General features: G+C 33.3%; 1 protein-coding gene across 1 annotated transcript; it reads right to left on the bottom strand.

Annotated features, from left to right (window-relative positions):
• Positions 1-935: 935 nt before the first annotated feature.
• LOC149780386 (LIM/homeobox protein Awh-like) lies at positions 936-18,703 on the bottom strand. Its single transcript, XM_089936200.1, has 6 exons — positions 18,652-18,703; positions 13,627-13,711; positions 8,989-9,225; positions 4,601-4,812; positions 1,889-2,147; positions 936-996 (listed from the first exon to the last, which is right to left on the bottom strand). Exons 1-6 carry the CDS (start codon positions 18,701-18,703, stop codon positions 936-938), a joined length of 906 nt encoding a protein of 301 aa, XP_089792326.1.
• Between the last annotated feature and the right edge of the window lie 1,040 nt (positions 18,704-19,743).

Genomic DNA, 19,743 nt, shown 5'->3' with positions numbered 1-19,743 from the left:
TGATACCTACCGACCCATCGACATGCATGCATGTATGTCATACATACATACAGACAGACAGACAAACAGACAGACATACAGACAGACAGACAGATAGATAGATAGATAGATAGATAGATAGATAGATAGATAGATAGATAGATAGATAGATAGATAAGAGAGGACTGCTTGAAAACTTGAAATAGATAAAATCATAAAATTGTAAATAATCAGTGACAAGAATATTTTTGCTAACGAATTCTTTAATAGAAACTTTGCAATTCATAACGTAATCTTAGTTTCTCTATGCAAGTAAAATTTAAAATCATGAATGTGACTAGAACTGACAGACACATGCTGATACACATCTGCACAGAATTTGTCTGTTGCACACATTACAGATGCATATGCTGTACACAGAATATAAATAATTGTATTTTTTTATATTAACACATTCAAATACATGTTCATTATCTTTGTAACGATACGACCCGTTACGTAAAATACCATTTTCGCGTCGACTGATCCTTTATATTAAGAAATATCAAAGACATCATACACGTCAACAGTATGTCCTGTTTATCAAAATCGAAAGTTAAAAAGAAATAATGTATGTAATTTATACTTTGTCCATTTCAAGGCGTCACGCGAACTGTACACAAAGCAGTAACAAGCAATAAAATAGACCGTCAAAATTAGATCAATGATGGTTTACATCTGAATGCTTATCTACCCGTTTCCTTGGAAATAACATAGACATAGAAACGAAAATCCAGGCAATCCTATCTTGTAATATTCGCCAACAAGATCATTGCTGCTCGATGAACACGAAGCGATGGATATTTTCAGTCACCAAGGGAAAGACCATACATCCTTGAAAGCTGTTAATGAATGTCTGTTTCTGTTCTTTCATATAATTCTTTCGTCCCCAGATGACGGGGTGTGTAGGGGAGTGATCAGTCTGAGAATGTGATGATATTGCTGCTGTCTTGACTATCCGATGTATTTCCCCACTGACTTGGGCCTGAAATAAATAAATAAATAAATAAATAAATAAATAAACAAATAAATACATAATAAAGGAAACAAACAAACAAAAAACAAACAAACGAACAAATAAATAAATACCGGCACACCAAAAAAAAAAAAAACAACAATCAACTGAAAACTCTGTCGAGGATATATAGATCACATAGATAATGAAATAAAGGGTATAAGGAAACAAATAGATAACTGATAGTTCTAAGAATGAAAACAAGAACTTTTCCATTTCTAATTTTTTCAGATTAAATATAATTAAGTTAAAAAATTTACTGTCGTTTTATTTTGTCACTTATTTATTTGTTTATTCATTTTATTTATTTATTTATTTATTTATTTATTTGTATGTTTGTTTGTTTGTTTGCCTGCTTTACATAAATAGCCCGGATCTCCCATATCAAGGTTTTCTGTCTGTCGTGTTGTTTTTTTTTTTCCTCTGGATTTTCTAAGAGCATATTTAGAATGTTTGTATTCGTTATGCTTATGCATTCGATTTAATTAGTTTCAGTCAATTTATATAATATTGACATATTAAATGTATGTGCAACAGTTGGCATTAGTAAAATAAAAGAGACGTTTGTCAAACACAATAATCCAAGACATTTTAATAGAAGAATAAAACACAATACTACTTAATTAAAATTAAATGATATTCTTCATTCAAAGTTAGAACGCAACGTGACTAACTGTTCCCAAAATAAAATTAATAACTAATTCTTCAGTTTACTGATGAAAACTTGTTGAAAATTTTCGTGTGTATTGCTCTTCTTCCAGTTTATAAACCGCTGAATTTGAAAAACATCTACCTAAGTCTGTTCTGCTCTTCAATGTCATTTCCCTAAGGGGGGGGGGGGGGGAGAGAGGGGACTCACTTGGCACTTTAGGGGATGGCATGGACTCAGGACTCGAACCCTGCTGCTGCTGTTGTTTTTTCTGTCTCGCCCGTGAATTTTGGAACCACACTTGGGTCACACGCTTGCTCAGTCCTGTAATCTGCGCGATCCGTTCCAAATCTTGCCCGTCAGGGTTACTGTCTAAATTGAAATTTGCCTGAAGAACTTGGATCTGTTCCTCTGTAAATGTCGTTCTCACTCTCTTGGCTTTTGCCTTCTGCGCAATTTCAGAATCTATAATAATAATAATAATAATAATAATAATAATAATAATAATAATAATAATAATAATAATAATGATAATAATAATAATCAGTAATAATAATAATAATAATAATAATAATGATAATAATAATAATAATAATAATAATAATAATAATAATAATAATAATAATAATAATAATAATAATGATAATAATAATAATAATAATAATGATAATAATAATAATAATAATAATAATAATAATAATAATAATAATGATAATCAGTAATGATAGTACTGATTCTATTTTATGAATATGAGGTTTATCATAATAATTATGATCATAGAAATGATACATCATTATTATAACGCGAAAAGAAATTTAATGAAATTTTCAACAGATATATTTCATCTCCTTGATGGATTTTAAATAAACATTCCACTCTTGGCTATCGTTTAGTTTAGAAAGAAGGAAATAATAGAGGGAATGAATGGAGGGAGATAGACATAAAAGAAAAACGAAATCGTATTGGAAATCAATAAAAAGTGGCGTGTTATAACTTGATGTATGTACATATTAAAGAATTGGACAAAGAAAGCATTTTTGATGTGTTAATGTTAAAACATTTAACGTAACCGAAATAAACATGATGCAAGAAACGTATTATGCTTTTAAAATTCATACACCAATTCGAATTATATGCACAATTTTATATGAACCCTCTCAACGTTCAAGAATATCAATAAATGTTTTTATTTTCAGGGAAAAGAAAAATGATGTATCAATAATTTCGAAATAGATGTGTTTCACCGCAATATTTATTAAATGCTCTATGACATCTATACAAAATGAAAAAGGTTTTGACCCACCCACCCCTTTTTCTGACATTGCTGATTTATTTACTTTTTTATTTTTTATGTACGTGTATTTTAATGTTTAACGTTCATGCTTTCGTTTATATCTTTCTTGCATGCTTTCAGGATAGGTCAAGATTTGTTTTAAAAAAATAACCTTTATAATTACCTTCTTTCGATTCATTTTATCAATCCATTGTTTATCCGTCTCTGATTTCATGCGCATGGTTTAAGTTTATAACACTTTATTTTATGTTTACTCCACACTACTATGCGATAAGTCTCTACAGAATACGGGCAACACAAGAGCTTCATTAATCACTGTTTTATCACTCCGCGGGGAAAATTTGTCAAATCTAGACGCCTTTAGATAAAAATCGACATATTACACGGAAATTAAGTTCAATCTGACAAGCAACATGTATCAAATTAAATGACTTTTAATTGAACTTTATGTCATCTTTATTCCGCCCTTTTTCCAGCCTGTTCCGTTTTATGCAGCACGCGCGGCGGCGTATGAAGACCGGCGTTCCTGGCAGTTATGTAACTCAATAGGTTATCTGGATAGCCAAGGTTTGACAGGCACGCGGGGATTTGTAACGCACCAGGGTCCTTGACATGAAAGAAAAGTCCAACAATAATGTTGATCATAAAATTACCCTGTAACAGTTGGCTTATCTAAGACCAAACTGGGATTTTTTTCTCGAATAGAATAAAACAGCATTTTTATGATTTTGTTCATATAACAATGCACTGGTCATGGTGCTTTTTCTTATCCGATATTTGACAGAAATAAAATTGAAGAAAAAAAACATAGACAAGAAATATCGAAAACAGAGAAAACATTATTTTTTAACATTTGGGTTTGTTTTCATTTATTTTCTCAGGTGTGTATAAGTGTGTGTGTGTGTGTGTGTGTGTGATCTGGATTGTTAACGTAGCTTTAACAATTTTTCAGTCATATCGCTACGATGTCTGCAGTGTGGCAGTTTACAGTGATGTCTGGCACTGGGGCATCATAGCATGATGTCCCATCCAGTCACATTACCTTGACACCAGGCCGACCAGTCCTAACGCTAACCTCTTAATGCTGAGCGCCAAGCGAGGCAACTGTTAGTACCATTTTTGTAAGTCTTGGTATGACTCAGCCGGGGATCGAACCCACGACCTCCCGCATCCGAGGCGGACGCTCTCACCACTAGGCCACCTGAGCGGTGTGTGTGTAGGTATTAAACCACCAAGAAAACACCCATCCTGAATATTAAAATACGTGTGTTTAATTTTAAAAGGTCTGAAACCTTCAAAAAAAGAGCGGTATGTTATTTAAGTGCACACTGCAGACACGAAAAGACAAGTGATGATACGCCATTATGGAATTTACTATCCAAGACTTAAGTTAGAATAGACTATAAAAGTTTTTGATAAATAATATAAAATCAAACTGAGATAACATGTATTGCAACCGTAGCTTTTTCCCTTTAAAATTTAGACACGGGAAAGACCACCCTAACCCAATCATCCCCCCACCCTTCCCAAAACACAACAACTCGTGCTACAAATACCATCACCACCAATATCACGTTCCAAATTGTCAGGTGACCAATTTTAAGAAGAAATTGACAATATTCACCTTTGTGGGGCCCTCCTTCAAGAAGTTCTAAGTAGTGAGTTTTGCACAGGACTTCGCTTCCCTGCAGAGCAAACTCCTCCCCCGTGGACAGTTGTCTCTTACAGCTGTCGCACGCGAAACATGCTAAATGATACACATGATCACGTGCACGCCGCACCCAGTCATTAGAATGAATGATTCGAAAACATTTCGAACATTTAGTCCCAAATTCTCTGAAAGAGAGAGAAAAAAAAAAAATTAAAATACGATAAAATTGATGAGTCTTATATTTAATAATGGCGTCTACGATATGAATTGTATCTGCATTAATTTCTTCGTCTCGAAATTGCATTATATCGTCTTTTTCAAAACGTTGACTACTATATATATATATATATATATATATATATATATATATATATATATATATATATATATATATATATATATATATATATATATATATATATATATATGTATGTATGTATATATATGTATGTATATAATACACTGAGCTTTATTGATATTCAAAATAAATACAGAGAAAGCTCATTACATAGAAAATATATATTTTCCTATATTTTGAACTTGGAAAAAAGACCATATTAAAATAAATTGTCATTGCTACATAACGTTGATGTGTTTTCAGTCATTTTTCATAGTTCTTGTTCAATTTTACATGTCACAATAGATAAATCAAATTTATTGCCAGAACACAAATTGCATAAACAGATCCCACAAAAAATACACTTTTGTAAGATCTAAACTTGTAGTTTATATTTCTTATTGAAAAGCACGATTAATTTAATTCTTGTTGGTAACCAGGATGTGCCAGCATACAAAAAATTGTGCAACTTCATAATTAATTTCATTTTAGTGTCAGCATACTTTCTAAACTTTTAAAGTCATTATATCATTTTATACATTGCGATATGGGGGAAATAACTTTGATTGAAAAATTTACATGAGGCAAAGAAAGGTATTGAAACAATGATACTCAAATTATTGTTTTCTGGATATCTGTACTATTTTGCTATGTTCATTACTCTTCAGTAACATTATGATGGGTGCGTTTTTGATAAGTAGTGATCGTTGTTCTCAAACTCCGAAATTTCACGAGCTGTTTGATAAAAATGTAATGGTTCGTGCTTAAAACTATTTTAAGGCCTTTGGTATAAATATGGTGATCCGGAAAAGGTTTGCACACAGCAAACAGTGCATTGTGCCAATATTACACACATTTGTGATTTAGATTTTTTCTTTTGCTTTTTATGCACTTTAAATTTCCCGCTATTGTCAATACCTACCCCTACCCCACCCCAGACTAGGTGTGTTCATGGAACAAGGATGGCTCATCGCACTACCCCAATAAACTTTGCACAATACATAATCAATCTATGACAGACGGACGCACGGACGGTAAATGGTAAAACTATATAACAGGACAACTTTTCATGGTGGGGGAAGTGTTATATTTCTATTTAGAAACAGCATTGATCGATATGCGCACATCTCTCATTATGAGCTGACTCTAAATTGGGGCTAATTTGCAGTAGAAATGAAATTCATAACTAAATTTGGCTAATGATGCGCCAACATCACGACTGTTTACCAGACTTCAAATCGAGCGGCGCGAGGTTTGACCCAACTTGTGACCGGTAATAACTTGATTTACACCCCTCAAACGGTGAGAAAATCGTTAAGATTGAGTGAGACTTCATAGCAAGACTTTATACGCAAAAAAAAGACAACCCTAAAATAGAAAAGAAAAAAAAATATCGAAAAGAATTCGTATTTAAAAACCTACCCATGACACAATTATTTGGAATAACGTCCCTTCGCGAAACTAAAAGCATTAATTTACCTGGCATTGTGTGCGTTAGCCTTAATGCCACTGTAAACATGTTTTGACTCCAAAACGCAATGGTATGTGCAGTGACTGATGTTTATTGGAACTTGGTACTTTCCTGTTCACACCCCACCCCCAAGAAAAACAAACAAAACAAACAGAACACGTTGTTGGAAAAAGATAAACAATATCTCAATAATTTGTTACAAGAGTGGCGCCAATAATTTTAATAATAAATACGTGAAGCATAGTAAAATTTGCAATGTTGTAATTTCTCAAAAATTACCTATAACCAGTTGAGAGGTTATAAAATATGAAACTTGCAAATTCATAATAGCCTCTTTCACAATAGGTAGGAAGCAAGATAATAGAAGACAAATTAAGCTAAAATGTCGAATATTGCATATAATTGTCATGAATGCTGACTATAATTAAAACAGAATCTGTGGAAGGAAATAATACGCAAACGCTCGTAGCTCAAGAAAATGTGTTTTCGTTTGATATATATATATATATATATATATATATATATATATATATATATATATATATATATATATATAATTAACGTACAAGTTCATGATCAATAATTATCTCCATTCTCACAATCGAACTCAGGTCCTCGATTTACAACAACCGTCGGATCACTCCACCAAACACATAAGCAAAACTAAAATGGAATTTAATCATCGATTAAAGGTTTCGTTAGTAGCATACATCCTAGTTTGGTGACTCAGTAATTGACTAATTAACTATCTTTCAAATCAAAATTTGGTCCATAATAGTCTTTGATGAAAAAGTGGCCGACTTTGGAGGATGGTAGTTAAATGGAAACACTGATAAAAAAATGTATTTCTGCAGGAACACTGATTGTGTTCAGATTAATACAAAACAGATGACTGATGGCAATATCTTTCCATCCAAGTCAAAAAAAAAAGACTAATTAAAATGTCATTCCGTTATTGATCAAACGATGTTTTCACATAACAATGATTTGTTTTATTAAACGGATGATAATGTACTTTTGTCTTCAGGGTAACATGTATTTATATAAATGAATGCTTTTTGACAATGGTTATTACCATTACTTATGTCACAGAATTGTATAAATCCTTTTATTTATTAAATACATATATTCGGGCTTCTTTTCTTTGTGTAGAACGATACCCGAAGGTGAATTATGTATATTGTTGAATATTTAGAAACAGTGAGTTCGTTTCATCCTATGTCGCACGTGCGAAGTGCTTTCTATGGGGAAAAAAACGAATAATTCCAGCTCACAGCCGATATATGGCTGCATCGTCTGTGTATAAATGCCTCACCGTAATACTACATCTTTTCAGTGAGCGGTCTACTTAAGAACTTGCACATCTTCAGCTATAGAGGTATGTCAGTTATTTTTTAATTTCTTATGTATATTATAAGTTATAACTATTGTACTACTACGTTTATTTTTGTATATTTTCTATCCAGCTTCGGCTTACTGAGTATAATGCAAACATTTTGTATTCTTGTTTGTGACTTAGCAAGAGATTTATATTAGTAATGTAAAGCTGCATTTTTAACAAACGTTTAGTACCGTAGGATCCTTATCGGACACGTGTAGGTTCACTTTCTTAACCTGTTTATTGTTTTATAATTATTGTGCAGATAATGTAATCTGTATTGCTTACCGTTAATAGCGTCATTACGTTTTATCATATATGCCCGTGTCGTGCATAGTACACGGTGTTAGATGTATTTTTAGCTGATCGGAGACGACTTGGTACCAGCTGTAGAGCTAACCGTAGAAGTTTACCAAATCCGCTGTAAAGCTGAACCATAGCAACCGTAGAGCTGAGTGAACAGTGTTGGTCAAGTAGTAGGTCATCAGGCGTTGCTGACCGATTGATTGGCGCTGATTGCTTGATTGACCAAGGAATTGAATGGTGGTCGGCGACTACCTGGAATACTACTTGATTGACAAGTGTGACAGGTAGCCAAATGTGCTGGTGACGGAGTGTGTGACTCCATAAATGTAATCTTTGAGCCGTGGGCTAATTTTGGGGTTGATAATACCCAGTGTTTGGGGATTGTAAATATATTTTGTATTTTCCGTCCCTTGGTTTTCATCATTTTACTATGAGTAAAATACCTTATTTTTCACTGTTTGAGTGAATTCATTTTTACTTTTTAGTAAAACATCATTTCTTTTCTTCGTGTGAAATTACTGTGAATCATTCACCTTTGTCCTTGTACTGTTTAAGTCGTTTATTTGTAGTTTCATTTGTTTCATTATTAGTTTCTTGCGGATTATGTTAATTTGTCAAATATTTGGATCTTATATACGCACGTATTAATCATAATTCTTTTCTCATTCAAGTAATTCATCATTAAACATTGTACTTGTATCACCATCAAAAGCGTTCTGTTGCAAATCCGAAATCCAACCCGGTTATCTTGTTACAACATACAAGTCAATACCAAGATTAATTGTTTACTATAAATGTCCAATGCCATTATGAAAAGTAAGCGAATTTGGATGTAACATTTGGAATGTGTAAAGTAAGAAAATAGTTACCTGTGATAATCTATTTTGCAATATATGTTGTCCTCTTTGATGTAGCACGTGTTCTGCCTCTCAAGACCAGTCTGGCATATGCAGCAACGCAAACATCGTGCGTGCCAAGACTGGTCATTCACGCGCAGGAGAAACCGCTCTGTTATCCCTAACCCGCAACCAGAACAAATATCTCCTTCACCCTGCAAAACAAGAATAAGTATTGATATAAGCAAATGCGTTGTATAAATAAGTATACTGCAATAAACAGGCAAAATCCGTTAATCTTGCATTATCTTTCTGAAATGTAATTGTGTTTACGAATTCTTTCGACAAAATTAAGCATTTAAATTCTAACTATTATCTAACTTTGTGTAACATATAAAAACAGCAATGCTATCCACCCACCCCACCCCATTCTACTACAATGGTGCTATTAACGAGGTCCAAATATTGCAAGTCGACGAGGTGCAGAAGTATTTTATTGACACCAGACCAAATTTTGAAAATTATTTTTGTGCCTGGAAAGAGTTCGAAATGTGCATTAAATAAAACAATCAGAATTTCTTCGAAAACGGCCAAACTTTCCAAGTTTTAAAGTGACAAAAAAGGAAGAACAAGAACCGTGTTTAAACAGCTTTTTCTATCAAATCATTTACTAAATAGTTTAATAATACTAAACAGTGTTGTAATATTATTGTTATAATAGCAAACCAAACTATAATACTAATAAATGAATGTACCATATACGTTCAGTTCTCCGCGTATATCATCAATGATGTTGTTTTCATTGTTTGTGGTGTTTGTGGTGTTGCCTTATATATATATATCACCCCTATTTGGAAAATGAAACTGACATACACCTGAGCCAGTACACTTCTGTGCTTCCTTTTCTTTTTCACTTGACAATATGACAAATTGAAGTCCCTACAACAGTATTACAAACCATACAGTTTATAATAATTAAATTGAAGGAAGACAAGACTGATGCCTAGCATCAATCGGCGTGAAAGACATTACCAAGCTAACTAAGAAAGCTACAAAAAAAAATAAAAAAAAATTTGCGTAAAAATTCTAATTTACAAGTGATTATGGAGGTTATATAGATATCCAATACATAAAAAACAAAACAATTACTATGGAACGGGAAAGAATTTTAATTAGCAGCCTCTAAATTTATATATTTGCAAAATGTTAGATAGATAGATAGATATAATTAGTTCATTTGTAAAGAACACTGCATGCACCAAAATGAATATACGATATAAACTTGTGATATTGTAAGTTTTTACCATATTTTATTACCACGTGTATTGATATTGGGATACCGGTTCACACACTTTAGGTCTAATCCAATTCCCTATCATGGTAATAGGGAATCATAATAAACCACGTGCAAATTTTTCTTGAAATAATAGTGCAGCGAATAACAGAAAACCAATCAAATACCTGGCCAATAAAAACTAGATGTACACGATTGTATTAACTAACTTCACTTTTACAAAGGTGTCGTTAAAAAAAAATATTAAATGAAATGTATCGTGTCTCGCGAAAATGATACTAGTTAGTATCCGAAAGTTTTTGAAGATATTTAAACCTTTGTACTGCAGTTTATTGTTTCCCTAGCTAGTTTGTTATTTATGACACCATCATAGAGCGATAAGACCAAATCATCGGTAGTAGGTGCGAAATTGCCGCAACCACTCAACGCATTGAAAACGATCATTCGAGGCAACACTTAACAGTTACGTTGACACTGTTTCAAAGGGCTACAGGATAAAAGGAGAACACAATAGCCTGAAAACACGTAAACGCCCTCGCTACTGTTTTATTGTTACTGCAACACAATGGGTGCACTCTGGCTAAACGCCGTATAGTTTTGTAATCTGCCCAGGAATCTGATAAAAAAGAGGGAAAGAGATTAAGGACTGAATAACATATACATGGTTAGCGGATCTTTGAATCTAACCAACTTGTATGCAATGAGCAAAAAGTATGGGATTCAATTATTAACAAAACTTCCCACGAACGCATTCTATCATTATCTCTATTTTAAAGTCAAGTATGTGCAATCATGTACTTATTTGTTTTAAGTTCAAAACTCCTGATTCATCACTTTTTCTGCACAGTATTGAAAACGACTTAAAAAAAATGATAAGGTAATCTTAAAATTTGGATTGACACAAAGATCATCATTTTATAATTGCTTTTTAAATATTTGTAAGTGCTCCTACAAATTAACATTTCAGACAGATAGAAATATATAATCGGCGACGTATGGAAGTATGGACTATTTTGTTATTCTCCTATGTTACCCAATCTAATATATGCATTTTCTGTCTTTTATCTACTAACTGAAGACACATGTATAAAAATCCAATAACGTGTCACTATATGCTTTTTAAATATATAAAAAAGCAACAATCCAGGATAAGTTCAACAATCTGAGATGCTTGTGGGAAAGTGTACGGTATGCCGTATCCAACTGCGAACCAATTAGTCGCCCTCACAGGTCACGAAAACGATGTTCCCGCTATTCGATACCCCGTTGTCTGCAAACATCTGAACATCTGGGCACTTAAACGGGGTTGCAATACTTCAGACACGGTCAAAGAAACAGCAATTTATATTTTCTATAGTCATAATTTGCTTATTTTTCCTTTAAAAAAATATACCAGAATATAAAATCCGCTTTGATTTTTTTCTCTAAAATTGAAAGTGTAGTAAGAAACAATCTGAATCTCATACTAAACGTTGGAGTAATCAGGTGATCCATTTTATTGTCTATTTAGAAATTAGGAAAAAAATGGTTGTTTCGTGTTACAATTGTGTAAATTGTGCCTCTTTAGTAGTTCTTAAATAAACAAAGCATTTGCGTCAATGCAAGAAACTCACTCCACTGCGAACTATGTCTGTAACTCGTGACAATACTAGATTTAGATCACAAGCATCTGATTAAGGCCATTTCGCTGTAAGTAGAAGGGATATGTAGAAAGCATTTAGAAAACGAAAAACACTATCCAAGTTTCGTGTGAGGGGAAGCTGCTTAGAGATGTCTCTAAAGACTTCACATCAGATTTTCTTAATGGACGGACGTTGAGCGTCTTTTACAAGTAACATTTAAAAGGACTGGGATGAAAGACAAAGTGAATGCCCCACCAGATCAAAAGAAGAGAAGTAATGCGTTTCCGTAGAAATACATTTCACGTGTGTAAATATTGTGCTTTTAATGGATCAAAATGACGGGCGTACGCGATTCAAACTGGAATCCACTGTGCCACTAGCACGTGGTCCCAGATCACGGAAGCGCTTTGAAATCGACCTTACAACAACGACAAAAGTCGCACGCGCTGGGGAAGGACTACCGCAATATGCGACTTCCGTTTTACTTCTTACGCGAGTCACGAGATTTCGTGAAAGGCAAAATTACTTCCTTTTCAGAGATCAGAATCTGGTAAAATCGCGTTTTATAAGATATTGACGGGAGTCCAATAGACTTAAGTCGTTTTCGACATGTCTGAAAAGAAATAAAAGGAAGTTACGCTTAGCAGAATTGGATAAACGTGCTTTGCGCCACATCTTCTCCCAATTTTTCTGTATATAGGATGCAACTACAAATCACATTTGGTCCCTAAATAGTGTTTGAGATAATCGGACTAAAATTTGATCACTTAGCACGCGACATGCAAGCGAAACGAACATCGCGTTTTAAAAGGAGAGTGGACTTTTTTTTAAATACAAAATATAACAATAGTAAAGTATAAATGAATTTATTAAACATCACGACAAATTTAGAACCGATTTTAAAAAACAATTTGTGTGTGTGTGTGGAAGGATAGCAATTAAAAGTTCTTTACCTACAATGATATCTTTTAAAACACATCACAGTGCAAATGAGATTTCGTTTCGTTTGATAAAGATAGATTTAAACTGAAGTTTTGTTCTAAATTCGAAGAAGGTGGAATACAGCGGTAGTGAAATAAAGGCAAAATGACAAATTTAATGTGTTGATGGACGTATTGGCACGGACGCTAGAGCGATCACCATATCGATCTTCCACCAAGGTGGACTCAACCACGAAACCTTACAATTTACTGAAGTGAAAATGGTCAGTTACTAAAGGTTTCTTTTTCTTTCACTGGTTTACTGCCTTTATGTAAACATATCCATAACACAGCAAGACGGAATTACGAAACATTATTGTGTTTATGTACATTTTTATTACGGATATTTCGGTCATGTCGAGCAATAAGAACTGGAAATGTGTTCATTGAATACAAGGCATATCTGAAATGAAATTAGTGAAAATACGTACCGATAGGCCGACCACTTATCAATCGTTCAAGGGCATGTAAATGTACTTTTAGGAACCAAATAATAAGCAACTAACTGTTCAAACAAAAGTATAACATATAAGTAAAATAATTCTCTCTCTCTCTCTCTCTCTCTCTCTCTCTCTCTCTCTCTCTCTCAGCGAAGCTCACTTTCCGGCATTTCCGTGCCGAAAAGCAATAAAGGAAAGCGCTAAGAGGTTAGCTAAACCGTACTTAACTCTTCAGTCTTTCTATTAACCTGTCAGCCAGATGTAACTAAGTGCTTTAAAAGAATCCGGCAAAAGAGACCAAATGTCACTAAATTCTGCCAATACGACGTTAAAACCCTAAATCTGTCGAACCTGTTTTTGCCTTGATCTTGTATCCCTGCTGGGCGAATAGTTGCAGTGGAGTAAAAATGAAAAACAAAACTGAAATCAAAAGATTTTGTTAAATAATAGAAGAAATATAGTAATATTTCTGCATAGAAAAACTTTAAAAAATAATAAATAAATTGAAACACGCATATACGTTGTTTATTGCTGTGACTGTATATGAATATAAGAGAAGACCAATTAATTTCAGTGTACTGAGAATTATTTGTAAACTTTTAGCGGACCTGGTATTGTTTTGATAAAACTGATAAACTTATTTCCAAAATTCTACTAAACTTACATTCAAAGTATGCTGGATAGTTAATTAATATTTATCACACATTGAATCCCATGTAATTGCCCGCGCAATAGTAAATAAACAGGTGCCATTTAAGGTGCTGTTGATCTTGGAATTTTAGATGTCTCCTTTATCGGACTAATGGGAAGAAAACCTTGATGAGTTTTTCATGAGATATTTAGAATTTCGACTTGCTTATCAGAAAGACTTCTGCCTCACGGATAGGATCTGTGTGTGTGTGTGTGTGTTTGTGTGTGTGTGTGTGTAAATCTAAATAAAGAAGATACTATTCTCTTTCGTATACTTCGTCCGATTAAGAGGTCCGCTTCAATGTCTCAAGAAAATTAAAGAAAGAAAAAAAATTGCTTGATAATTATCGCAATTGTAAGTTTCATGTAAGTATCTTGGGCGATTTGGGAAAGGAATTATTCCTTTATGATCATTATCATCGTGTTATTAAACGTGATAACAGCTGAACGGAGAACAGTACGACACTTCTTCTATTAATTATTTTCGGACTTGCAAAAATAAAATCACGTTAGCACTGAACTGACGCCCAGGATGACTGCGACATCACGCACCGCTACCTGTTACCTGTTATGTTCTCTATGAACTCTCCCCCCCCCCCCACCCCCCACCCCCGGCCAACAAAATGCTGTATTATCGTTTTCATGTCATTCGTCAATGTTAAAATATGTCTGAAAATCTTGTAGGTAACAAACATCAGGTAACACAATAACAAGGAAATGAAAAAACAGTATCATAATAACGATGAACTGACAACAAAAAAAATCATATTGTTGTACTGAAACCTCCAAATAAGCTAAAATGTAAAACGAATATCTAGGTTTCGTAATTTAGAAAGTCAATCGAAACGATACACGGTGTCAGAGGTAAACAAACACGCAGAAAGAAAGAAAGAAAGAAAGAAAGAAAGAAAGAATTAGAAGGCGATTAAAACATTAAACTAACGGAGTAAGAAATAGAAGTACAGAATTACGACAAAATAAAATCTATATGCAGACAATGATAATTTAGGATGATATTTTCTAACACTGAACATTTAGAAAAGACGTCTAATCCTTTCGAACGCCTTTAACAAATTTGAGGATTTCAAGTTAGGTAAAACAAAGTAACAAATTATTCTACAGCTTCAGCATTATAATTCAAAGACAACTTTTGAATAAAGACGAAAATAAATTAATTCGCACACACACACACACACACACAGACACACACACATCAACGCTTTGTATTGCTTTATATAATGAATCATACATATTGCTTTCAGGTTCTTAATTAAACAAGTAATTAATTAATTTCAAAACTTGGCTTTGTAGATCTAATTGGAGGGAAATTATTGCAACTCTCCTTTTGAAATATTATGTCGAAGGACAAACATATAGACAAATAAAAACCAGAATGCAACATTGTCAAGCTGCGTTTTAGCGATGCAATTTTATTTCATATGCAAATACATTCATACCTTGACTTGGGGGTGGGAGAAATTTGAAAGAGGGACCGTATGTCGGGTTGACGTCTTTCTTTTTTTTTTTTCAGATAATTTTAATCAGTTATAACGATCGGAAAAGTTTTGATAAGTAACGCTTTTAATTGAAATGTAAGTTCATCAAAACAATAGTAAACCTCGGTTTCATTTCCAGCATGCGAATCGAAGCATACACATTTTAGCATCAGACATAATGCTACAAACTTACTGACGATGAGTCATGCATGTTTTCTAAATTTCAACTTTAAGCAATTATTTTTATTCAGTTGAAGATTTTGGGTTTTAAAACGTAGAGTTTCAAGTTTCATCAGTTAGAAACATTTGAAAAAAAAATTATTATAATAGTTTATAATAGTTTTGGAATTTGATACAAATAAAAAACTAAAGGCCGTGAATGGCCTAGTTATTCTACCAAAAACTATACTGTTCCATTGCTATTGATGTTAATCACCAATCAGTCAGATTATGATGCCGTCTTTATTAAAGAATGATTAATTAATCTCCGCAACTGAATTAGTAATAACATGGCACACACAAAAAGGTTGAGAATGGGACAATGAATATTACTGCTACTAAAACAAAAACTGCTGCTGCTACTACAGTTGCTACCACAACAAATACAACAAATACTACTTCAATAATAATAATAATAATAATAATAATAATAATAATAATAATGATAATAATAATAATAATAATAATATTAATAATAATAATGATACTAATAATAATAATAATAATGGTAATAATAATAATAATAATAATAATAATAACAGCAACAACAACAACTGTGCATGATATGTATTGATAAAACGCACATGTTATCAAAGACATCCAAGTTATGTATTATATTTATGTTGAAATACATGAAACTAATCTTACCTTTGTCATGTCGATAGAATACTTGTTTTCCAATACAGGTGAGTAGGGGTTACTCTCGAATTCCATATCAATCATTATCTCTTACAAAATTACAACTAATTATACAAGTTTTTGGTTTTCACCTAATGAATAATCCAATTTTGTTCTTTTGTACACGCTTGCTCTTTCAATTCCAATCCAAAAATGAGAATCGATGTCGATTAACAACTTGAGTTTAAATATTGTAACATAATTTACTCAATATCTGTCTAGTCCAAAATATGACTTAGAGAACAACAGACAATTCACTTTTATTACACCCTGATTGCTGCTCAGGAACTGTCAGATGAGCGACACAATTGAGTGTCAGCAGTCAGCCAATCAAATCACAAATTTTACCGACACCCAACCCATTGAACATTTCAACTATCGTCTACAATCCACGCGTCAAAGATGCGCGTGATATCATAGCAACTAATCTTCTTAATCTGATAGCTTGCCCTATACTGACACCAAACATCTGAACGAAAGTTGTTGGTGCCATTTATTTATTTATTTATTTATTTATTTATTTATTTATTTATTTATTTTAGACACAAATGGGTAATACATGGTAGTCAGAACCGCAGCAATCCCGGGCTAAACACTTCCCAGCCCCACTATTTTCTACTCTCGGGTGGTCGAACGACAACGAGTCTTAATAACAATATGACGACAACAAAATATTTGTGAAGAATACAAAAGTACGCACACTGATTGATATATTTATGCACGTAATTACTATATATTGTTGTTTTCTTTGGAGATGACACAAATGTGGATGGTCAAGATTTATCGATCAGCCATGGTCTCAATGGAGGCTATTAAAAATGACCGGATTGCATAGATTTTGCTGTATTGTGTAATTTATTTTTTTGTTTTGTTTTTTTATTTCCTCTATGAAAGAGTGTAGATAAAAATATGATGTAAAAAAATCTTGAAGGTTCTAGATAGTTATATCGGTAACAATTATTTTTAAACTCGTTTTTTTATTTTTTTATTAATCGTTTGTGTATGGGTGGGTGGGTATGTGGTTGGGTGGGTGGATGGCTTGCTTTGTACACTTCATGAAATCGACTAGTTAGATTTTACGGATATTCATATTATTCCTTTACTATGTCTTACAGAAGCAGGGAACTTAGGAAAATCAAATATAAGAAAGAAGGAATATTATCAATACATAATTCAATGCTTTGTTACTTTCAATAGGTTTTCAGCAATACACTGTAACATGCACAATCTTATTGATTTGTAGAAGAAAAAAATTCTGAAACGTTTGCAATATGCATTACGGTCAAAACTTATAAACGCATTACGATCATGGGGAAATGGGAAATCCAAACTACAAAGTGTTGTATTGACAGATCTGGTTGTTATATGTACGTAAGGAGAGTATACTGTGCGATGTTTTATTAATTCAAGGTAGAAGTCTTGCAAAAAAGTAGAAATTTAAAAAATAACTTATACATGAATGTCATACACAAATCTGTTCTATTTAGTTTATTATTTGAACTGCAAAAAGTAGTGTGCAGGTAAAACCAAAAGAAAAATACACTTAGGGATGAAGTTGTTTATTGGACATACGACTGTAAAAATAAGTAAAACTATTATCTCAACATTTTAGTACAAACTGTATAAAGGATAATTTGAGAGTGATTGGCATTGAGTGCAACATCTGCTAGTCACAGCAGACAGAATAAAAAGAGACAACAATATGATATAACATTTTACGGGCCAATATTAATGTTGAAATTTCACGGACGGTGTAACTTACACCGTTGTCCCGTGCATCTATATGACATGTTTCTTTCGTTGTATCTATAGGCAACCGAGCAAGACGGGTAACTAGTAGATATCTCTTGATAATTGTAAGAAAATGTGTCGTGTTGCCAGCCCATCATTAGTAAAATATCGGTGCAAGGCAATTCCACCAACGACAGTTCGTAGGCTGCAGCAAAATTTGTCCACTTTGAATGTTGTCATGACTCAAACTTTCATTGCAGTATCGAAGATCTCGTCAAAGTTAACCTTTACGTCGCTTGTGCTGTCATTTTTATAGTCCCTGAATAGATTGAATTTCACTTTCTGACGAAGTATCGTCTTGGACGAAAATTCAATGGATAAATCTAATTATAATGGCCCTTTTGTTGGTATGCAGCGTTAGTCCTCATGGCTCTACGATTGCCGAGACTAAATGCGCGAAACAACTGCATGTCAATATTGCGTCGCAAAACATTAGTTGCTATAATTTATTTTATTGTACTACCTTTTCTTAATGTATATACCTACCACATGTTCCCCCTCCTCCACGCCCAAACCTCACCTCACATCCTCGGCACATGTTATCGTATAGCATATTTTTTCTTTGTTTCTTTGTTTCTTTCTTTCTTTCCTTTTTAGACTGATATGTCATTTAAATTGGGACCATGAAGTTAGTATATACATCGTATATTTTACTTTGTTTGCCAGTACGAGTATGATGAAAGCAGGGTGAGCGGTGTGGGTGCTACCACACTCGAGTTCATCCAAAACAACTTCAGTCACAAGGTCGGTGAGCGGTCTGCACTCATCGTGACACTATGATGCAATTGCGTTTTCTTTTAAGGAATTTTATTCGCTATTTCCTTTCTAAATAATTTAAATTCTCAGTCTTTCAAAGCAATCGTCATTGATCTTTTCTTTAACGGTATTCCTTTGAGCTCATTAATAATAACACAAGGTTCTTAAAATGAAGATAATAGCGTATGGCGATTATCTTATGCAACTGACAACCTTATAGTACATGTAATTTTTGTTTGTAACCTCCAAGTGGCTTGCACGTTTGACTTCGGGGACAGGATCATAGTATCCCGGTAATTTTCAACTGCAAGTTGTTATTAGTTTGTAGCAGTAATTTAATCCGCTTTTATTATGTTTATTTTTCATCCGATTTTAAAGGGCATTGTTCTTTTTGGAAGTATGACCTTTAATTTCTATTAAAATCATAAAGCGGGCTGTTCCGATATATTAGTCACTACATATTCTATGGTATATATATATTTGAGACATACACGCAAAACCTGGCTTTCCATCAGTGAGTTAATGCAAGGCATGTTTTACCGTAGCTTATCGGCGATTATGAAACTTGTCTGTTAAGGATCTCGCAAAGTATTCGTTGCAAAAGTAGTGAATGTTGTGAATAGTCTTATCTTGTTCTCGTTGACGGTCAATACTATCGTTGTACCTGTTGTTGGTGAGGAGGAGGAGGAGTAGGGGAACATTCGTACAATGACACGTTCAGCTTATAGTCATTCCTGAAAATGGTACACTTTCGGGCATAATAAACATATAATCTACAGAGGACAAAATGTGTTATCATGTCTTCCGTCTTTCTCTATATAC

This window comes from Sinohyriopsis cumingii, chromosome 16, assembly GCF_028554795.1.
Source record: "Sinohyriopsis cumingii isolate HCF-2022 chromosome 16, ASM2855479v2, whole genome shotgun sequence".
Classification (NCBI taxonomy): Eukaryota; Metazoa; Mollusca; class Bivalvia; order Unionida; family Unionidae; genus Sinohyriopsis; species Sinohyriopsis cumingii.
This window is presented reverse-complemented; position numbering and strand designations above follow the sequence as displayed.